At 35.6% G+C, this 23,006-nt stretch overlaps 5 protein-coding genes across 10 annotated transcripts in view; 1 reads left to right on the forward strand and 4 right to left on the reverse strand.

Moving 5' to 3' along the window:
* Positions 1-2,009, forward strand: part of LOC107757829 (elongation factor 1-delta-like) — a 17,430-nt gene extending 15,421 nt beyond the window's left edge. For all 5 annotated transcript variants that reach the window (XM_016575422.1, XM_016575423.1, XM_016575419.1 and 2 more), the window contains 4 exons: positions 146-246; positions 336-536; positions 619-813; positions 1,882-2,009. In XM_016575422.1, coding sequence (XP_016430908.1) covers positions 146-246; positions 336-536; positions 619-813; positions 1,882-1,920 — 536 coding nt within the window. In that variant the 3' untranslated portion in view covers positions 1,921-2,009. The remainder of the gene's footprint in view (positions 1-145; positions 247-335; positions 537-618; positions 814-1,881) is intronic.
* An 85-nt stretch (positions 2,010-2,094) lies between these two features.
* Positions 2,095-7,341, reverse strand: LOC107757828 (tripartite motif-containing protein 16-like). Its single transcript, XM_016575418.1, has 7 exons — positions 6,766-7,341; positions 6,604-6,690; positions 4,878-5,111; positions 4,507-4,666; positions 3,646-3,708; positions 3,486-3,539; positions 2,095-2,843 (listed from the first exon to the last, which is right to left on the reverse strand). The coding sequence occupies exons 1-7, from the start codon at positions 7,339-7,341 to the stop codon at positions 2,305-2,307; spliced, it is 1,713 nt and encodes a 570-aa protein (XP_016430904.1). The 3' UTR covers positions 2,095-2,304.
* A 2,855-nt stretch (positions 7,342-10,196) lies between these two features.
* On the reverse strand, positions 10,197-15,977 carry LOC107757830 (E3 ubiquitin/ISG15 ligase TRIM25-like). Its single transcript, XM_016575424.1, has 5 exons — positions 15,128-15,977; positions 14,946-15,041; positions 12,450-12,683; positions 10,596-10,749; positions 10,197-10,481 (listed from the first exon to the last, which is right to left on the reverse strand). The coding sequence occupies exons 1-5, from the start codon at positions 15,800-15,802 to the stop codon at positions 10,402-10,404; spliced, it is 1,239 nt and encodes a 412-aa protein (XP_016430910.1). The 5' UTR covers positions 15,803-15,977; the 3' UTR covers positions 10,197-10,401.
* A 1,791-nt stretch (positions 15,978-17,768) lies between these two features.
* LOC107757798 (protein THEM6) lies at positions 17,769-20,562 on the reverse strand. Its single transcript, XM_016575376.1, has 3 exons — positions 20,307-20,562; positions 19,406-19,910; positions 17,769-17,897 (listed from the first exon to the last, which is right to left on the reverse strand). Exons 2-3 carry the CDS (start codon positions 19,904-19,906, stop codon positions 17,790-17,792), a joined length of 609 nt encoding a protein of 202 aa, XP_016430862.1. The 5' UTR covers positions 19,907-19,910; positions 20,307-20,562; the 3' UTR covers positions 17,769-17,789.
* A 224-nt stretch (positions 20,563-20,786) lies between these two features.
* The window catches only part of LOC107757799 (protein THEM6-like), a 3,968-nt gene continuing 1,748 nt past the window's right edge, over positions 20,787-23,006 (reverse strand). For both annotated transcript variants that reach the window (XM_016575377.1, XM_016575378.1), the window contains exons 2-3: positions 22,075-22,579; positions 20,787-21,151 (exon numbers count right to left, since the gene is read on the reverse strand). In XM_016575377.1, the coding sequence (XP_016430863.1) occupies positions 21,041-21,151; positions 22,075-22,579 (616 nt within the window). In that variant the 3' untranslated portion in view covers positions 20,787-21,040. The remainder of the gene's footprint in view (positions 21,152-22,074; positions 22,580-23,006) is intronic.

Below are 23,006 nucleotides of genomic sequence, written 5' to 3' on the forward strand. Positions count from 1 at the left end.
AATTGTATTTATTTATTTACACGCTAGAGTTTGAAACGGACCCAGAGATTGACTGAGTTTTGGCTGAATATCCAGTTTGTGTTACTTGATTGTGTTGAAGCTGCTCATGATCAGTGTGAGATTAATAGAGCTGTTGCTTTTCCAGTGGTGGATGATCTGAGAGCAGTGCTGTCCAAACTGGAGTCCAGAATGGCTGTGCTGGAGAAGAGCCAAGCGCCGGCTTCAAAGACCGTTACTGTCACCAAGGTAGATTTGAAATCCTGCCCTCATAAAGTCAATGTTTGTGCATTAAACAAATTCAGTCATTCATAACCTGCATATTGTTTTATCTGAAGGCTGCTCCTGTCCAGAAGCCTAAGGTTGAGGAACATAATGGTGCAGACGATGACGACGACGACATTGACCTCTTTGGCAGTGATGAGGAAGATGAGGAGGCAGAGCGTATCAAAGCAGAGAGGGTGAAGGAATACGCCCAGAGGAAGTCCAAAAAACCAGCCCTCATCGCCAAATCCTCCATCCTGCTGGACGTCAAACCTGTACGAGACCTTAAGCACTCACAATCTTTAAAGTGTGAAGTATAATTCCTCAGTTTCAAGTATATGGTTTTTCATTGATCAGTGGGACGACGAGACCGATATGTCCAAGCTGGAAGAGTGTGTGCGCTCCATACAGATGGACGGCCTCCTGTGGGGAGCTTCTAAACTGGTTCCTGTCGGCTACGGCATCAAAAAGCTGCAGATCAACTGTGTCGTAGAAGACGATAAAGTGGGAACAGACATTCTGGAAGAGGAGATCACCAAATTTGAGGACTACGTAAGTGCAGTATATTTTTTGCTAAATCTGAGAATAAGATCAGGTCACGTTTCTCCCCACAATCAAAAGAAAATTTCTATTTTGTATAAAGAAAATTAAATATCTTAAAGTATTAAGGCTTTCTTTTTTTTTTTTTTGCTTTATTGTTTACATTTTCTCTTCCAGTTTCCATTAATGTGTCCAGACATTGTACTTTTGCATTAGATGATAATTACTTTAATCATGAAAATAAAGAAATAGCTTAAAATAATTAAATGATAATAAAAAATATACTATTGCAATAAAAAATAAAACATTGGTCTTAAATATAGGCTTTATTTGTGCATTATATACAGTACATTTAAAAGCAAAATCTGTATATATTTGTATATTGTATATCAGTAATATTGTAAATATATCAGTAAAACGCATTATAAAGTTATTTAATAATGTATAAACTTGAAACATTTATTTATTGCATAATGGTAATTTTTATAAAATAGAGGATAAATTATGAGGGCAAATGAACAGTTGCTATGAAAATAAAGAAATAAAACAATTATCAATTTATATTAAATTGTATTATATAAATTAGTTAAAGTTATTTTATAATAGTTTTAAATAGTCAGTAGTCATTAGTCAATGTAAATAGTAATTTAATAGTTTATTACAATTATTTTATATTGCAGTAAAATACTGATTTTATAATGATGTATTAATATTTGCAAATGTGTGTTTTTGTTGCATTACAGTACTACAGTAACTGTAATAAAATAATAAAAAATGATTAAATAAAATAACGTCATGAAAATAAAGAAATAATTTAAATTATATTACATTTGGTAAATTTATGAAAATTATCACAATGACAAAAAATACATATATTGGTCTTCATTTATTTACAATATACCTTTTAAAATAAAATGATTTCTTTATCATGGTTAGGTGAAATCCGAATAGTCAAGTTCTCGTTTTTTTATTAAATTTTTTTTTTTTTGAGATGCACACTTTGATTACATTATAAACTGTTAGGACAAATATTCAAGGTTTTATTGACCAATACTCCATTTGTTCCTCATTATGTTGTAGGTCCAGAGTGTTGACATTGCTGCCTTTAACAAGATCTGAGCCTCTCACCTCCATCTCCATTTCACACTGGGTTACTGCTGCTTTTATATCACACAGTTATCAATAAACTGTTCAGCCACGTGAACCAACTCACTATGTTGACTGTCTTTATTTGTATGCTCTTTATTCATGTCCTGGTTTCACAAGTTTCTATTATATTGTCATTTTTTATTTAAATGGTAAGTTCACACAAAAATGAAAATGGTCATTCCAACAAAAAGATATATTGAGGTCAGAGCGCTACTTTTCACAATGTTGCATGGACTCTACAACAACAAGCCACAGGAGAAAAACACAAATGCAACAAGAAGGTGAGCGAATGACGTGCTTTTAATTTTTGGGTGAACTGTCCATTGAAACAAAATGAGAGCAGAGAATGCATAACTAAGCTGAAAAGCTTAAAGTTCGACAGAGTTTTAAAGTAGATCCAAGTCCAACCCAGAATCCAGGATAGAGAGGCTGAGCGAAAGTGGTTTGCTCTCGATGCAGCAAAGTCATGGTATCTTCTGCCAGAGAAATGCAATAAAACGCCAGAGTTCCAGCTCTGTGATCGAGGTACACACCGACTCTGTGTGGCATTGGAGTGTGTATTTCAACACTAAACTTATTGTGCCGGAACAAACAAAGAGAATCTGAGAAATCGAAGCTCCACGATTTTGAGTTGCATCCCAGTTTTTGGTCTATATTCTCTCCAGTTCTGTAGGAAACGGCAATAGAAACTCCTTCACCGCCTCCCCACTCCACCTCCCAATATCCACGTCCAGAGAGACCTTCGGTGCACGAGACTTGAGCCCAGCTGATGAAGCGCTCTGGGTGATCGGGGTACGGCTGCGGCTCGTGGTCGGTCGTGACTTCTGCAAGGTCTCCGGAAAGACGGAGGAAAGAGTTGGCTGTGTTTGGGTCTAACGTCAAATCACAGCAGTCTGAAAGAGATAAGATACTTTACTAAGATGTATCTTTAAGGCAAGTCATTTCACTTGGTCTTTGAAACGCCTTTCTGCCAATAAAATTTCAGTCATGCAAATACAGCTCCTATCTCTTTAAATGAAGAAACGTTAAATTCTCCAAAGCTGCTCACCAAGTTTTCGATTAAATTTCATATTTTAAAACACCAATGACATCTGACAACAGCTGTCTCTTAAAATTGGTTTCTTATGCTCAAATAGCATTTTTTTTTTTTTTAAATCAGCTTTTTTCAGAGTAGACGGCCAATGCAGGCGTCTCAGAACACAGCCTGTTTCTATAGCAACCGGAGCTTCTATGTTTCTGCCATGGAATAAAAAAAACAAATAACCTTTCTCAGTTCTGACTTTTCTTCTCGGAATTGCGAGTTTATATTTTGCAATTGAAAGTTAAACTCATAATTGTTATTTAACATCTTGCATTTCAAACATTTTCTCTGAATTTTGAGTTTATATCACAATTTCGAGTTATAAACTCGCAAATGTGAGTTAACAGAATTGTCAGAATTGCGAGACAAACTCACAATTGTAAGATAAAAAATTTAAAATTGTGAGTTTACATCTCACAATCCTGAATTTACCAAAAATGAACTCTGAACTCACACTGTAAGAAGTCTCCTCTGGTCCTCGGCTCAGTCTGTTGTAAATGTCTATGGACTGGAAAAGGTCAGTGAGGAGATTACATCAGAAGAGTTTTGGTTTACACGGATGAGTTGATGCGGTTTGGTGACTCACTTGCTGGGAGGGATGTGAGTGTCTGTACCTGTATCAGTGTTCAACGGACAGCTCAGGGAGTTTTCAGCTGACTGATTGTGCTCTTCATCAACTGTAAATATAAGGGTATCCGCTGTCAACAGACAGTTGTGCATCAACCGCTGATGCTTATATGATTCTAAGCAAGTGTCGGCTGTGGAGGACTAGGAATTTCACTTAAAAACGAAGGAATCAATTTAATTTCATTTGGAGATGTACATTTTAATTATTTTGGAAATCAACAAATCTATAAATGCAGAAAAAGGTAGTTGTATGTGTATGTATGTATGTGTATATACAGGTGCATCTCAATAAATTAGAATGTCGTGGAAAAGTTCATTTATCTTAATTTCCTTAATTTAGTTTAGTGACATACCAAGACCACCATAGTGAGCAGACTTTAAGTAAAAAAAAAAAAAGTTTACAATTACAAATAATTGTAATTTTAAATATTTACTAATTTATCTTTAATTTTTGACTGGTGTTTATTATTAGAATTTTAAAAAAATATTTAGTTATATTTAACTGTTTTTTTTTATTTTTTATATATATATATAAAATTTGATCATTTTGATAATAAAAATATGAACTTCATTCAAAGTTTCTAAATATCATTAGTCATTTGTGATATAATGTATTAATATTTTTTTGTTTTTATGTTAACTACATTTTAATTAATTTGATTTAATTGTAAAATACGTTATTTTGCATCATTTATAAAAATATTTTTAATGTCTAATTACTTGTCAGTTTGTGAAGTTATTTATCAAAATGTTTATTTTCAAATCAGTTCATAATTCCTTCATGCATTTAAGTGGTTACTAAGTCCAACATAGTCAGCTACCTTGTGAATCTGTGTTTCTGTACTCACCTAATTCTGCGATCTTTGTCGATTCTCTGTCACAGACCTCGTTGACTTTATCTCTCAGCTCTGCGAGAGCTTTTCTCAGTATCAGCAAAGAGAAGTACGGATGGACGTCAATGCTGGGCCGACCCCCAGCGTCAGGAGGAGCGCAGAGCGTCTTATAGTTCTGCACAGGTGAGTCAGACAGGTAAAACTAGCATGTTAGTGAACAGAAAGTAAGCAAACCCACACCTTTTTTTCACTGGCCCAAATTCCCCTATAGAGCCTAAACAAAGAGAATGCCATGCCATGGCCTTGTGGTTCCCATAGTGTTTCAGTTTCGTAACCTCCAGCACAAATAAACTAATTCAGTTCATATTTCAAACCCAGGACTTCACCTGCAGGAAATGGATATGATCCTCAGTGTTTGAGAGCGCCTCTAGCTCGGCCTCTCCTCTCCTGTGTTCAACTATCTGTTGATTCAGTCGTTCTAGAAGCTTCTCCGTCTGTCCGAGAGCTGTCCTCTCCTCACCTCTGATCAGCTCTTTCACCTCCAGATGCTTCCTTTCAACGGAGCGCAGCAGTCTGATGAAGATCTTTTCGCTGTCATCCTCAACCGCTTGCGCTGAGCGCTAAAGCAGTGACAGAAAGGACTTTTTTTTGTTTTGTTTTGTTCAGTTACGGGTCACACTCGTACTGTTCGCCACTCTAAAAAGACTGAATATGGCATAAATTAATGTCCTATATTTTTACACTATAATAATTCATTAATATTTTGTGTTTTGACGGTACTAAACATTATTTATCTCAAATGTATTTATTACATCTAAAATGTATTTATTTCCATTATTATTTCCAGAATTTAAGCATGCAATATTTAGGTTAGAAATAGAGCAAATGTATTTAAAATACTATGAACGGAGGCTATCCACCTTATTTAGCGAAGCTATTTTCTGTGAATGTGCGGGACTTCCGATTGATTAGCCCCTGAAGCAGGATGGCCAGGTTTTCACAACAAAACCAGGCCAATTGCTACTCAAAACTAGCCCAATGGCATTTCCAGGGGGGCTCCCCGTTAAAAATCGCGTTCCAGGGGTAAAATACACGTTTTTGGCGGGGTTCCCCTGGTAAAATTCACACTCCATGGTATAAATATCACATTATCGGGGTCACTTTAACCTGCAGACATGAAAAACAACCCGCGGCAACAGTGATAAAGTAGCCCAATTCCGCGGGAAAACCGCGGACTTGGCAACACTGCCCTGAAGGTAAAACTAGAAGGTTAGCAAGTGCAGTATATTAGGGATAAATCTTTGTTTGCTAAGTCTGTTTGCGATTCGGTTTGATTAATTCAAAAACGTTCTCTCACACACTGAATCGTTTGCAGCGGTTTCTCACACCGTAACGGGTTACTTGATACAACAGAAAACAAAAATGGCGCGGGATGAGGTGATATTTATCTACAGTGCACTGTAAGACACAAAACTTAAAAATGTCTTTATTGTTCGGGTGTAAAGGCAATTTATATGTATCCAAATTTATATATTTATATATATCCAAAACAGAATATCAAAATCACTTTTTGATTAAGTAAATTAATTATTGAGTTTTATTAGGCTTTGCGTTTGGATATGTATTTATACATGATCAATGACTACTTTTTGCCGCAGTGTTGATAAAATGCTGATTTGATGTGTAAATTTGCGAAAGTTTACTCCGTGTTACAGTCACACCAGTTCTTTTGCACTCTTGATGTTTTAGAGTTTAACCCCTTCATAGCTGTGTGCTTTTTTCCTTGCATCATGACTGATTTTTAGATTGTACAAATATGCTCTCTTTTTGTATTTTTCATATTTCCCATTCATGGTGGTCATTTTACAAGTGTGACTTTTTTTTAAGACTATTTAGCCTATTCCGGTAAAGTACAATAGTTTTTTTGTGCTCGCGTAGCAAAGTTTTATACCATTCTGTTGAAGTAAAAATTAAAGACGCTACATTTTTCAGTCTAACACCAGAAAGTTAGCAAAGCAGAATCACAGATGTGTTCCACCCAAAAAAATAAGAAATCTGTTATTTATTTCAACTCATTTCATGATGCTTTCTACACGATTACAGTAGACCTACCTTGACGTATTTTACAATGTCTCTGAGTTCCTTTTCTCGTTCCTTACACCTCAGTTTTGACTTTTTCCATGCTTCCTCAAGATGTTTCTGTTTGAAAACCATGCATGTGAGAATTTTGTGCAACTTTGTGCAATTCACAGATTTCTCTACAGTATTTGTTACCTGTATTTCCATCCTCTCCTCCATCACAGACACCACGCTGTGCCCCTTGTGTCCATCTTTGAAGCACAAACTACAAATGCTTTGTTGGTCTGTGCGACAGTAAACATCCCGCAATTTATTGTGACGTGAACAGATTCTTTTCAGCAGTTGTTTTGTAACTTCAGTAAGCGGATGCATCCTGCCACGATTCCTTTCATTGTGAGGTTTCAGGTGCATCTCGCAGTAAAACATCTGACATTTCACACAGAACCTAACAGCTCGATGTTTCTTCCCGGTGCAAACGTCACATTCGACATCTGCTGCTTTCCCACCAGCATCTTGAATGCCGGTTCTCCTCAGTTTCTCCACGATATCAGCCAGTATGGTGTTTCTAGACAGCGCAGGTCTGGGGCTAAAGGTACGTCTGCACTGAGGGCAGCTGAATTCCGCTTTCAATTCACATTTCCTCCAGTAACCTTTAATGCACTCCATGCAATAACTGTGTCCGCAAGGAATCGTGACCGGCTCCCACAGCACTTCCAAGCACACTGAGCAACAGAACTGGTCCTTATCCACAGAGATATTCGTTCCTGCCATTTTCTCCTACATGTGTTTGGTTAGAGGAGCGGGAAATGAAAGGTGGTCACCAAGGCAGGTTCGGCAGGACAGAGAGAACCACACAATAGTGTTTGTGTATAAACTGGGAGTGGCCATAATGCAGGTACAGTAGAAGCTTATCGGGTTTCAGGCCGAAACGGCCTGGAGCAGCCAATCACAAACAAGAACAGGAGGTCACTTTTTTGCTTTTATGCAAATAATGTATGTTGCATGTAAAGCAAGATCACGCACCTGCTACTTCCTATATGATATGTGATCTGCTCCATCATTTTGAGAAACACATTGTGAGTTTTAAGCACTAAAAGAACAAGGTAAGTCTCTGCTTTAAATTGCTATTGTTTCTCATTATTTAAACATTTTATATTCATATGGCAGGCTTTTTAGACTGCAAATGTGACTTATTTTAAAGGGGTCATATGATGCTTTTTTTCATATGACCCCTTTAAGACCATTTTGCCTATTCCAGTCATGTCCCATATTTGTTTTGTGTTCACATAGCAAGTGCCACGAAAGTCACGAAGTTTCAACTATTATCTATTCTTTAAACTTTTTAGTTTTTGTTGTCTATTAGTTAACATTTGGTATTTTCCTTGTCATGGTATTAAATTGGCTACATTTACCAATTTTATTGCATTGCTATAAGGCTTAAGGTAAGCTATAAAAGAAGAAGAAACGCGAACAAAGACATGAGGGTGAGATATAATCTACAGATAAAAGGAAATCTTGGTTTCTTGGTTGTAGAGCAAATAAAAACATTTATGTTTCTGTATTAATAACATGGAACTTGCAGTTCATTAAATGAGTCATATGTTGATTGAAACATTTTATATTATTATTATTATTATTTTTTTTGTATATTAGTAGCTGTTCTGATGGATTCAGTGAGTTAATTTAGTGAAGGATTATGAGGTACTAAATCATAAGTAAAAGTTAAAGGCACAATATGTAATTTTCGCCACTAGAGGGCACATATTCAAAATAAACAAATAGACAAAGGCGTAGTTTGATGACACCCTGACTGAGTGTGGAGTCATGGGAGTTGTCGTCTTCATCCCCACATCCGAAGTAATCCGATGGGACTCCGGCAGAAATCATGTTCATGGATGAGCTAATGATTTGTTAAGGTAGTAGAATGAAGCAGGGTGAGGCTGAAAGCTGTCGAAGCGAAACGAGGCCGCTGAACGAGCATTGTGCCTTTAAGACATTACGATGTAAAAAGTCTATATGAAGACGAATAGAAGAATATGAAATTAAAAGTCTAAATTATGAGACACCGTCATAATTATGAGATAAAAAGTCAAAATATGAGATACTAAGTCAAAATTACTGTATGAGATAAAAAGTCAAACTTCACATGTCTGCATATATGTAGATGAAAATATTAGATAGTAAGTCAATTATTTAATAAAAAGTGCTTTCTTGGTTGTACAGCAAATAAAAACATTTTTATATTAAATGATGCGTAAACATGGATCTTATAGTTCAGTAAGTGAGTCATATGTTGATTCAGTAGCTGTTCTGATGAGTTCATTCAGTGAAGGATTCGTGAGGTTGATTCAAATAGTTAAATCCTTTGAGTTTGTGAATCATTTTCAATGATTAATCAGAAGAGTATTTTTTTTAAAAGATTGAGGCCACAGGTTATATTGCATGGTAACTCTTAATAAACTTCTACTGTGTTTGTTCTTCACAGCACTTAATTGGTGGTTACTGGCATGAAGGCCAGCTTCACAACTTTAGATTTGTCCCCAAAACTTCAAGCATTTAAACATAAGTATTACATATAAGTTGAGTAAATAAAGTTTTAGACATTTTACATCTATACAGAGATGACTGCCATGTTTTAAATGATAGTTTACTAAACCAGTTTATTTACACTAAAGCCGTTTTGTTTACTCTAAAGCAACTATAAATATCACATGACTGATTATACAACCCACATTCAGAATTACAGGCAGAGAATTTATTTTTCCTGTGCAGATTGATTTAGCCTTTCATGAGGATTTTATGTAAATCTGTGCAGATCCAGATGTTCAGATAATTGTTTCTGGGAAATTCTTTTGTTGCTTAAACAATCAGGAACGTATGGAAACCCAATTCTGCCACAAAATGAAAAAAAAAACATGCTTTAATAAATAATCATGATGATGAAAAGCTGAAATGACAAGTTATAATTATGATTTGTCAAAAATATGAGTCATAATTATGAGATAGTCAAAATTGAGAGTCAGATCTTCAGACATAAAAAGCAAAAGTTATAATTATAAAGTCTATGTAAATATTCAATACTAAGTAAATTCTGAAATTCTAAAGTCATAATTATGAGATAAAAAGTCAAAATTGTGAAAAGTTATGACAAATCATGAAATACTAAGTCATAATTATGACAGTTAAAATCATGACAAGTTATAATTTCGGCAATTCTAAATATAAGATACAGTTTAATAATTATGAGATAAAAAGTTTTAAAATTGAATATAGTTAATGTCATAATTATGATTTTTTTTAATCATACCTTCAACTTATGATTATAATTATCAAGACTTATGTGCCAGAAATGGGCTTCCAAAATAAAGAGATGTTAAAAACTATTATTGATATTGTCTCGGGTTCAATTGTCACACTTTAAAGTAAAACACGCATGATTCAATCCTTTTTTTTTTTTTTTTTTTTTGGCGACACAGTAAATTACCAGCAATAATATTTCACTAAATTACCAGTTTTACTGTATTTTCGATCAAGGAAATGCAGCCTTGGTGAGCAAAATAGACTTATTTGAAAAACTTAAAAAAAAATTACAGACCCAAAACATTTGAACGGTAGTGTACAGTAAGTGCGCTCGAGATTAAATGGCTGCAAAATGTAGGCAATTATGACACCTTGTTTTGGTGAACTAAAACAGCATCACAAATATCAAAAAACTAAGACAATAATGGCTCTTTTAAGAACTGATCGCTGAAAGGTTCTTCGTGGAACCAAAAATGGTGGTTCAAAAATGCTCCCTAGGTTTGTACATGCTAGACTTAATTTAATGCATTTTTAATTTGATGGACTCCTACCTGCATTAGAATCTGAATCTGTCTTTGGTTTGGTGCTCTGAATAATAGTAACGTCATTCACTGCAAACCAGAACGGGACGGTTAGACCAAGTACTCCGAGTGATTTCACAATACAATGAAATGCTGACTTAGTCCTTAATGGCTTGAAAGGTCTCAGAATGCAAGTCTGTTCACCTTTCTCGGAGATATTGACCAATGCTCCCTGGCAGACGTCCTCGAGGAGAGCCTGGAACTCTGTTAGTGCCGTCATCATGCTCCCAAAGTTTGGGTCAGAGGTAATGTTTGGCAAGTCAACAGGCACAGGCTGAGCACACAGAGACCTGCAGTTCTGAACAAGACAGAATTATCAAATGGCAAGTATGTTAGCTGTAGGCAGTGGTCTGACTTGAAACTTTAATCAATCAAAAACGGTATGCAACTCCTGATACTGGTTTCAGTTCACAAAGGCAGAGTAAAACACAAACTGATGCAATCTCAATTCCGAGTCTCTCTTGGAGTCCTTTGATGTTTTGAATAAAAGTTCACCATGTGAAACTCAATAAAGAGCAGGATGACCAAACGGTCCAAAGGACAAATGTGGGTTCAGATCTCAGGTCTGCTAAAAGCCTTTCTTTAGCATACGCTCACATCTGCAGGAAAAATGTAGGTCAAATGTGACCAATCCATCTTTTTCTTAGAATTGCAAGCTCATAACACACAATTCAGACTTTATTTCTTGCAAATCTGAGTTTATAACTTGCAATTTTAAGTTAACATCTTGTAGTTCGGAGTTCAAAACACACAACTCTGACTTTATTCCTTGAAATTCTGAGTTAATATCTCACAATGTTGTGGTAATATCTTACAGTTCAGACTTTTTTCCCTGACAATTATGAGTTCATAATTCACAATTCTGACTTTGTCTCTTAATTCGGAGTTTAAATCTCACAATATTGAGTCATATCTCGCAATTCAAGACTTTTTTTCTCGGAACTTCCTGACAATTATGAGTTCATAATTCACAATTCTGACTTTCTCTTAATTCGGAGTTTAAATCTCACAATATTGAGTCATATCTCGCAATTCAAGACTTTTTTTCTCGGAACTGTGAGTTTATAACACACAATTCAGACTTTATTTCTTGCAAATCTAAGTTTATAACTTGCAATTTTGATTTAACATCTTGTAGTTCAGAGTTTTTTCCTCAGAATTTTGTGTTTAAAACACACAATGGCTTTATTTCTTGATGCACAAAAGAAAAAGATCTTTTTGTAAAACACAAAAGATGATATTTCGCTAAATTTCTGCACAGGTTTTTTATATCAAGAAAACATGTAGCAGCAAGCAGAAAGAAAAAGTGATAGAAAAAGATTTTTGTTATTATTACTAATATTATTGCAAAAACAAACTCAGAAATGCTGATTTTATTTCTTGCGATTCTGAGTTTATATTTCGCAATTTTGAGTTATATCTCAATTTAGATTTTTTTTCTCAAAATTGTGAATTTATATCACACAATTTTGACTATTTTTTACATTTCTGAGCTTTTTATGTTTATGCAATAATATTAATAATAACAACAACAACAAAAAATATATTTTTCTCTCATTTTTTCTTTCTGGTTGCTATATGCTTTCTTGATCTAAAAAAAAGCAGTGCATAAATTTGGCAAAATATCTTTTGTGTTTTACAAAAAGATCGTTTTCTTTTGTGCATCAAGTAATAAAGTCATACAGGTTTGAAACAACATGAAGGTGAGGAAATAATGACACTTTTCATCTTTTGGTGAACTATTACTACAAACGTGGAAACTGAACAGTCTAACAATAAAATTTTACAATGGAGTGAATGCTTCTTAGTGGTCAAAGATATGGGCTGCTCGCCAAAACACGCAGAAAATGTGCTTCATAAACTAATCACCACTGTGTCCTTAAAGGCAGGGTAAGTGATTTCTGGTAGCCAATGTTGATATTTGAAATCACCAAAACAAGGCACTTAACCTCAGGATACTCCAGAGACAAGCAATTTGTGAACGACCAGCAGCATTACCTGAAGGAAGGCGATATGGTCCTCGGTCTGCGAGAGCTCTCCTAATTCAGCATGTCTTTTCTTCAGCTCTGTTATCTCCTGCTCCAGTTGTTGAAGGAGTGCTTCAGTTTGGCTCACTGCCGCCCTCTCCTGACCCCGGATCAGCTCCGTCACTTCAGCGCGCCGGCGCTCTATGGAGCACACCAGCTCTGTGAAGATGCGCTCGCTCTCCTCGAGGGCCGTCTGTGCGGAGAGCTGAGAGGAGACAAAAGCGGAATGATAAAAGCATGGCTTCGGCTTTGAAGAGGTCATGCAGCGGAAAACAGGATTTTGATTGCTCTTTTGAAGTAGGAGTTTGATGTACTATGCAGACGTGCTCAAACTTTCAGAACTCAATCCAAGCAGAGCATTCACTGAAACTAAAGTGAAAAACAGCTATAGACCAATTTCAGTGTTTGCAAACAGTGATGACGTTTTTGTGGGCGGAGCCTATCTGCTGGCAGAAAATGACAGTTTTAACCAAGCGGCAACCTCCCGCTCTCTCTCGTGATGCCAACAAGGAAGTGACTTAAACTGTAATTCATCAACTGGCCGCTAGAGGCTGGCTGCAAAAGGGAGTCAATCCCATAGACTCCCCATGTTAAAATGCCCAACTTTACAGCAGAAAAAAAACATGTTTACAGCCTGGTTCAAAAAATTATTTTGGTCTATATAGCTAATTTTGCACTTCATGACAACTGTGAGGGGGGGTGAATTTTTTTATACGATTATCCGGGAGTGACGCGCGGTGACGTGCTGCCAAGATGGCGACGGCCGTCTCTGCCCACTTTGAGCTTCAAAAACCTCTTCAGGAACCTACGGGTGACGTCACGGACACTACGTCCATGTTTTTATACAGTCTATGGTTTTAACGCAGCAGTCTATTCAAGCCACGGAATAAAATAATAAAAATGTAATTTAGAGTTTATATTTCAAAATTTTGACTTTTTTCTTGCAATTCCGAGATTATATCTCACAATTCTGGTAAGAAAAAATCAACTCGTCATTCTTTCTTTTTAGTTTATAATCCCACACTGGGATTGGGCTTTTTTTCCTCAGAATTGACAAACTTGCAATTGTTGACTTGAATAAAGTTATCAAGTCCGAACTAGGAGATATAAACTTGCATTAGCAAGAAAAAAAAAGTCAGAATTGTGAGATAAAATAGGTAAATGTTATGTAAAATGTTATAGGTTTAAATAGTATTTCATGCATGTATTTCAACTGTAGGGCTAATACAATATGTCCCCTATATGAATATTATATAGACCTATTGTTTAAATCAAATGTATGCTTTAAAAGTAGGGTAATCATAGCAGGTTTCATCCATAGTCTGTCCGTTTAAACGTCTGCGTTTAGCTTCAAATGGTGTCTTTGACGACAGTGTTATATAAAAATGATTTGCATTCCGATTCTGACATCCAAAGGCACAACAATACATTTTTTCTCTTATTCCATGGATTTTACCCGTTTCCCTCCTCTTGTTCCCCGTGCAGCTGCAAGTGACGTAACTGTGACGTCTACTCCAAACTGGTCTATTCAGAAATCTTTATACAGCCTTAGCCTTGAGACCATGCTGTATAACTGAGACCTTGGTCAGGGACAGTCAGTCTAATCTAGGTCTAGGAGATGTGGTTTTGGTGTAGGTCTTGACTGCAGAGGTCCATTACATATAAACGTGACAAGGACTTTGGTTATCTTATAGAAATTTATTTTAAAAAAGTTTTTTTTTTTTTTTTTACTTTAAACGTTGGTTATTTTATTGAAGATGGCCTATTTTATTCGCGATATTGGCAGCTGTGATTTCAATTATTAGCAAGAGTTTTAAAAGAGAAGTGTGCACCTTTTGTGAAAAGTAATGTTTTTTTTTTCTAGATTTTGCCATCTTTTTATCATATATATGTTCACATTTATTTGAATAAAAAGTTAATCCTGTTAAATATTATTACGATTTAAAATACCTGTTTTCTACTGTAATATATTTTAAAATGTAATTTATTCCTGTGATGTAAAGCTGAATTTTCAGCATCATTACTCCAGTCTTCAGTGTCACGTGATCCTTCAGAAATCATTCAAATATGCAGATTTGCTGCTCAAGAAAGCTTATTATTTATATTTTTGTGGAAACCATGATAGATTTTTTCAGGACTCTTTGATGAACAGAAAGTTCAAAGAACAGCATTTATTTGAAATACAAATCTTTTGTAACATTATAGATGTCTTTTTTATAGATGTCAATTTAATGGATTCTTGGTAAATAAAAGTATTAATTTGTTTAAAAAACAAAAAGAAATATATTGCAATAGAAATATAATTTAACATGTAAAATGAACTAGGTAGCTGTGGTTTTTGCCCCCAATAAATAAGCTATTATTGAAAAGCTAAAGGTTTACAAGATTTGATACTGACCGACCTTGTTCTAAACTTCAGAACAAGGAAGGAAACACACACACACACACACACACGTGTCACACTCACAGTGAGTATCTGTGTAGCCTCTCTCAGGTCGACCAGCTCCTTCTCTTTCTCCTGAATCCTCTGCTGGGAAATCCTCTGCATCTCCACCAGAGCATTCTGGGAAGACAAACACAGGTTACATAACATGCCATATTTCTACTGACTCACAAAACGCACACTCTAGAAACGGTCTACAACATTACCCTTTTCTCATTCATTACTGTTGTAGCTAGAGCAGTGTCATGTCCTTTGTGTTCGTCCGTTAAACAAAGATAACAAATACACTGCTGATCTGTGCGGCAAAACACCTCCAGGAGTTTCTCGTGGCGAGAGCAGAGCTGTTCTTGTATCTTCTTTGAAGGAGAGACCAGCCTGTGTTTCTGAAAGGCAGGAGACTCGTAGTGGGGTTGAAGGTGGGTCTCGCAGTAAGACACCAGACAGACCAGGCAGGATTTAAAGGCTTTGTTTTTCATCCCAGAGCAAACATCACACTCCACATCCCCGGGTTCGGCTTGGGTCGGATCAGACGCTGTCGGTCCAGCATGCAGCTCTGTCTTCTTCAGTTTCTCCACCACATCTGCCAGCATTGTGTTCCTGCCCAGCACAGGTCTGGGAGCGAAGCTCTGCCTGCACTGAGGACAGCCATAACTCCCCAGACAGTCGTCCTGGTCCCAGTAGCCTTTAATGCAGCCTTTACAATAACTGTGTCCACATGGAATAGTCACAGGGTCCTTTAAGACATCCAGACATATGGAACAGTTGAACTGGTCGTGCTCCAGGAAAACCCCAGCTTGCGCCATTTTAAAATGAATCTTGCCGTCCAACCCAGTGGCAGAATGAAGCCCAGGCAAGCTTTGTTTATGCAGGAAGTGAGTCATGTGACCACCGAGTCTGACAGGAGGGGGAGGGGCTGAAGAGCTGCTCTGCACAACAACTGCGCATGTCAGAAAACACGGAGCTGCCTGCAGTGTTAAACTCGGTGCATTGTTAAGTGTTCTGGCAAGAATTTGTGCAGCTCACAAAAAATGACTCTAGGTCATATGTCACCCCAAAATCAGCACATAAATAAATAATAATAAAAAGAAATAACATTAAAAAAAAAAAAATGTAAATTACATTTATAAAATGTAAGTCTATATTACTTCACAAGTTAAATAAATGCATATATATATATATATATATATATGATACAAAGTTTATAAATATTTAAATATTTTAGAAATATTTTGTCTGCTTTTAGAACCAAAGATTAAAGAGTTGATATTTTCTTATTTAATATCCACAGTCCACACAAAACCATAGAACTCAAAATCTATTTTAAACTATTTTAAACTAACATTTTTGTTTTTTTTGTTTTTTACATTTTGGAAATAAATAACTAAATAACTAAATTTAAAAAATTGTAAAACGAATACAAAATATTTTGATAGTCCAAATATGTTTAGTCAGATATAAGTAGGGTAAATCAGTGACACTTGTACAGAATTTGTCAGATTTTCAGATTTGAACATCTCAAGTGAGTCATGTGACCACCGAGTCTGACAGGAGGGGGAGGGGCTGAAGAGCTGCTCTGCACAACAACTGCGCATGTCAGAAAACACGGAGCTGCCTGCAGTGTTAAACTCGGTGCATTGTTAAGTGTTCTGGCAAGAATTTGTGCAGCTCACAAAAAATGACTCTAGGTCATATGTCACCCCAAAATCAGCACATAAATAAATAATAATAAAAAGAAATAACATTAAAAAAAAAAAAATGTAAATTACATTTATAAAATGTAAGTCTATATTACTTCACAAGTTAAATAAATGCAAATTAATTCAAATTATTGTTGTAAAACGAATACAAAATATTTTGATAGTCCAAATATGTTTAGTCAGATATAAGTAGGGTAAATCAGTGACACTTGTACAGAATTTGTCAGATTTTCAGATTTGAACATCTCAAATCATGCTGGAGAACATGAGCATGCCACTGATTCATACCGGGGACAAACCAAATATAATTCCCTTCTGCAATCCGTGTACATTTTTAATTCAACTTTCCAATGTAAGAGTGGGATATGTCAGTGTTTTCACACTAGATGGCAGTATTGCCGCTCTCACATGATGCATGAACACTGTTTATAAACTAATGCTTCTAATAACTCAGAAACATACAGACATTATTTATAATGCAGTATTTTATTTTATAACGCAAGTCTTCACGTTTCATTACAGGTGCTTAAATTACATACAGACTCTTCTCAAAGAAATTATGCAAATCTCAGAAAAATGTACTTTAATAAATACATGTTCCCTTTTCATAAATAACAATAATAAAACCATTTCAGTTTTAAAGTGGAATAAATAACTACATTAACATTTCAGACCAGCACAACAAATCCCGTTTTGATATGATAAAACAACACACTTGTTCCAATTCACTGCTCAGAACTCATCTACCATTTATAATATTAAAATACTCAGTGCAAATGCCTTCGACGTGATTTTTGTTACGTTCATGTGCGTATTTGGTCATAGGAGCATTGAAAAGCCCCTAGTGTTCAAGTCAACGGAGTCAAGTTTTCAACCTTCGTTCATGCGCTCTGTTTCTCAACAGAGATTCATGCTCTATGGTTTGTCAGTCACATTTCTTGCAGCTTCTGGAATGGACTTTGTAAGTACAATAATGATGTTGTAATACTTTTAAATAAATACATGAAGGGCTGGTGTAGAGGAGTAAACACTGAAGCTGCCAACAGCCGCAGGTTCTGGATCAGAAAACCCTTTTGTAACTTTGAAACCGACATTTAGAGATAAGTTAAGGTTAGCATCACGGGAAACTTACATGCAGAAGGAAGGCTTACGGTAAGAGTCTTTGAATTTATCATTTGGTCTTGTCGTCCAGTCCACTCTCTGCTCTCAGAGCCTGGCTGCTGGCAGAGATAAATCTAATCCAGTGCTGAAGATCCTCTGAAATCTCAGGGCAATCCACCTTCAAATTATAGAGACACATGGGATATATTGTATGTTAGTCCAGCAGGAACATACTTCTAAGAAAACCACGGTATTAACAATGTTACGTGTCTAACAATATGGTATTACCAAAAAGTCTTGAAATGAGTGCCATATTCATGGTAAGCCAAGGAGTGTCATGGTATTACCATGATATATGTCCAAAAAGCACAGTATTACCATGGTACTGTATGTTAGGGCACACACAGTGTGGGGGTTTTCAAACTGGGGTCTGGGGACCCACAGGGGGCAGCAAAGGAGTCCGTGGAAATTTTTTTAGAGAAAAACAGTGAAAAAATTAATTGATTAATTAATTTTGATTGCTTCCATTGTCCTCATTTGTAAGTCGCTTTGGATAAAAGCGTCAGCTAAATGACTAAATGTAAATGTAATTAATAATACATAAGAAGAACTAAACTGAAAAAAATTAAAAAAATTAAACTGAAATGAATACATTTTATTAAAATAAATAAATAAATATACCCAACAGTACAGTACTACACTAGGTAGAAAAAAATAGTAATGTAATAGAAACTAGATATTTTCCAAATAATATTTTACATATATTTATAATATACATTTTTCATTTTATTAATTGGGTCTTCAGAAGGTCAAAAAATAACTACTTAATTAATTAATAATAATAGTAACAGTAATACTGCTACTAATAATAAACTAGATAAATAAGTACATATGCATAATTAAATTAAAATGTTAAAATAATACGCATTTAATTTAAATAAATAATACAACAAACAGTACAGTATTTTAGTGAGAAGAATATAATAATGTAGCATATTATATTTTAAATATATTTATAATATTATTTTTTCACTGTGTAAATTGTGTCTTTATACATGAAAAATATATATAACTGCCTTTTAAATTTCAGGATGAACATATTTGTGGATCCAAAAAAGTAATAAAAAATAAATAAAATTAAAAAATATAAAATTAAACAAAATAAAGAAATACATTTTATTAAAATTAATAAATGAAAGCTAATAATTGTATTATTTAAATAATTAAAAAATAAATAAATAATACTTATATCTAATATCTAATAGTACAGTACTACAGTGAGTAGAAAAAAACTAGATCCAATTAGATATTTTCAAACTAATATTTTACACATTTTATTTTTAATATTAATTTTTCACTGTATAAATTGGATCTTTATACATGAAAATATATAACTGCCTTTTAAATTTTAGGATGGGGGTCCCAGGCATGAGAATGAGAATATCTGGGGGTCCCAATTTTTTTTACAAATAAATAATTATAATACAAATAAAACGAAATAAATAAAAAGATACATTTGATTACAATAAATAAAATACAGGCAAAATAACATGCATTTAAATAAAATAAATAAATAAAAACAAACAAACAAATATCTAACACTACAATACCATATTTTAGGAGAGGGGTCTCTTGCACAAGGATGGCGTCCATGGCTTTTAAAAGTTTCGATAAATAAATGCATACCTTCCTCTTGCAAAGGTGTTCCAAGATCTTCTGTGGATTTCCGCGAATAACATTCTGCCTGCACAGCATGACAGCAGAAACGAACCCGTCTGACTTGGACACGAACCTCTGCTCCAGGTAGAAGGACTTCTCATCCCACGCCACGATCCGGGTGCGCAGCTCGAACGCCTCGCCGAGCGCCAGCGAGCGTCTGTAGCGGATGGTCGTGGCTCCGACCAGCATGGTGGCGTCGAGCGCGCGTGCGGCCAGGAAGAGCCCGTTCCGGGTGCAGTGCGCGTACCGGGCGAAGTCGCACTCGCGCAGATAGCGGGCGTTATTCATGTGACACATAAAGTCCAGGTCGTGAAGGAGAACCCGTCCGTGAACCACCTGCTCCGCCAGAACATCTCGAACCGGCCCCTGGAACCAGGACTTGATCACCATCCACGAGCCTCTCAGAAAGTACCAGACGTCAAAACTGCTGAACAGAACCAGAGAGCCGGACAGAATCCACAGCAGCATGATTCTGTCACACAGTGAAGATGATTAATTATGCACATCATGAATAATTCGTCACGATCACGTGGAGACACAGAACTGGGTTTATCGAGTTTCTACGGTATTAACAGCAGTGACCCGGCTACAAAACAGCACGCAGGACATTATTGCATCTTTTTGGAAAATTATAAATGTTTATTTAAAGATCGCTGTATGTCACATCATTCATTCATATCGGAAATGAATCAAAAATCAACATTTCGATTAAATATCTGATCTCACTTATAGATCAGACAAGGCCGTGCAACGACACCTATCCCAAGTAGACCGGTTTGAGTTTTAATACATGTAAATTGATAAACGACGTGCATTTATTAGTGTTCATAATCATAATCTTGTCAAATGAGGTATTCTTGCTACTCACGCGATTGACACCCGAAAAACCGGCTTCACGCACTTCCGCACAGACAGAAACTGCGCTCTGATTGGTTTAACGTGGTCACGTGACTACGTCAACAGCCCGCCAGACGAGCGGCGTGACGCCATCATCGTTTCCAAGACAAAATATTATTTATACGTCTTTGCTGCTGCTTAGATATGTTGTAATTGTTTCAAATTCATTGGATATTCATGTTTTGAATGCCATTTAAGCAGTAACATATTATTTTGAATAGAAGTTATTAAAGAAATTGAAATATATAATTTAATCAATTTCAATCTACCAAATCTTTAGATCTGTGCATTCGGACAGTCAAAAATAAAAAGAGAAATATTTGTCTCAGAATAACAGAAAATAGAATTTAAATTACACATACTGCATAAGTGACAGTTTTTTAGTTATTTAATTTTTATTATTTATTTATTTATTATTATTGTTTTGTTTCCCTTTGTAGTAATGCTTCACACTCCAGTCCAGTCAGTGGCAGTATTACACCAGAAAATATTATTTTCTCTTTTGTTCATCCATTGTTTTTAAGAAAGTATTTCTACATATTCACAATCATAATGCATCATGAATCAGGCTTCTAGATTACAGCAGAACTCACAGTTTTATTTTGAACTGGAGTATGCAAACACCTGAGACATTCATGTATGTGCATCAGTATGTTCTTGTGTTTGTAAACCAGTGTTTGAGAGATAATTTAAGGCAGTGAGCCGTCATTCGTTCTTTTTATCATCGAGCTGACTTTCTCCCCTGAGGGCTTTACTGCTGGCTGAGATGAAACTGATCCAGTGCTGCAGGTCTTCAGGAAATTCTGGCACTTCAACCTAGAAAATCAGTTCATAAATGTCAGGCTTCAGTGTTTTGAAAAAAAAAAAGGGAATTAATATTCGATTGGAACAACATGTAAAATGATAAAATTTTTGTTGTGAACTATTATTTCTACATAAAATAATGAAAATATTAGAAAAAGCTAATAATAATATTATTAATAACTAATACAATGTTTATATAGGGCTGTATGTTCCCTATCTGCTTATAAGAATCTTTTCAGACATAATTAATTACTTTTATTAAGCTGCATTTGGACATATATTTAGAGATGATCAAAGACAACTTCATTGAGTCTGATTTGTAGATTGTACACCAAAAAATTGCTCTGTATTTTCACATTTTTTAAGTCGACTTATGGAAGCTCTTTTCTGCTACAGAATAAAATATTTAAGAAAGTAATTGTGACTTTTTATCTCACAATTCTGACATTTTTCTGGCAATTCTGAAAAAAAAAAAAATGTTATATATATATATATATATATATAAATGAAAAATTGCAAGATATAAACTCGCAATTCTGAGAACTTGCAACTGCAAAAAAATAAAAATAAAATCAGATATGTGAGATAAAAAGAAGTTGCAATTACCATTTTTATTTTTTAATTCCAGCAGGATGTAAATTGTGAGATTTAAACTCTGAATTGCAAGAAAAAAAATCTGAATTCTCAGCATTATATCTTGCAATTCAGAATTTTTTCTCAGATTTGTGAATCACGCAATTCTGTGTTTATGAACAGACTTTCATAGTCACGAATCATGTCCACAATTTGTTGTGTGTTTATATAGCAAGTGCCACAAATGTCAAAGGTTTCGTACCATTCCAATAAAGTTCACAAATGTAAAAATTAAAAACAGTCTACAATGACAAAAGACCACCAGAGTTAAAAGTGTTAGTAAATCTATCACAGCTGCTCACCTTTCTCTTGCACAGGTATTGCAGGATCTTGTCCGGACTGCTGCGCAGGACATTCTGTTTGCAGAACATAACAGCCGACACCATCCCATCTTTACGAGACACAAACCGCTGCTCCAGGTAAAATGACTTCTCATCCCAGGTAATGATTCGACTGCGAATCTCAAACGCCTCACCGACACACAGCGGCCGTCTATAGCGGATGGTAGATGCCCCAACGACCATGGTGGCCCCTAGAGCTCTTAAAGCCTTGAATACCCCATTGCGAGTGTACAAAGAGAAACGGGCAAAGTCACACTCGCGTAGGTAGCGTGCATTGTTCATGTGGCAAAGGTCAACGTCATGGAGAACGACTCGTCCGCTAGCGGTCTGCTCTGCTGTGATGTCAAATACAGGTGAGAGGAACCAGGCCCTGACCAGCACAAGCACTACCCGCAAGTAATACCACACATCCAGACTGCAGAACAGGAGTAACAACACGCCCACAATCCACAGCAGTGTGTCCTCCCTGGAATACACAGAAGTAAGGTTTAAGCCAGAATGTACAAGAGATTTCTGTGGGTCTTAATTCACCCTTCAACAAATCAAGGCCTAAAGAGGTCTTAATTCAGAGCAGTTTTAAATTCATAAAGTCATGGCATTAAATGTAGCATACATTGCGAAAGAATAAATATCATCCTCAGTATTTTTTTTACCTGGTTTCCAATACAAATATCTAAACATCCTTAAAGGAACACTCCAGTATTTTTGAAAATAGGCTCATTTTCCAACTCCCCTAGAGTTAAACAGTTGAGTTTTACCGTTTTCGAATCCATTCAGCCAATCTCCAGGTCTGGCGGTAGCACTTTTAGCTGTAGCTTAGCATAGATCATTGAATCTGATTAGACCGTTAGCATCTCGCTCAAAAATGACCAAAGAGTTTAGATATTTTTCCT

This window comes from Sinocyclocheilus rhinocerous, unplaced genomic scaffold, assembly GCF_001515625.1.
Source record: "Sinocyclocheilus rhinocerous isolate Xijiao unplaced genomic scaffold, SAMN03320098_v1.1 scaffold112, whole genome shotgun sequence".
Classification (NCBI taxonomy): Eukaryota; Metazoa; Chordata; class Actinopteri; order Cypriniformes; family Cyprinidae; genus Sinocyclocheilus; species Sinocyclocheilus rhinocerous.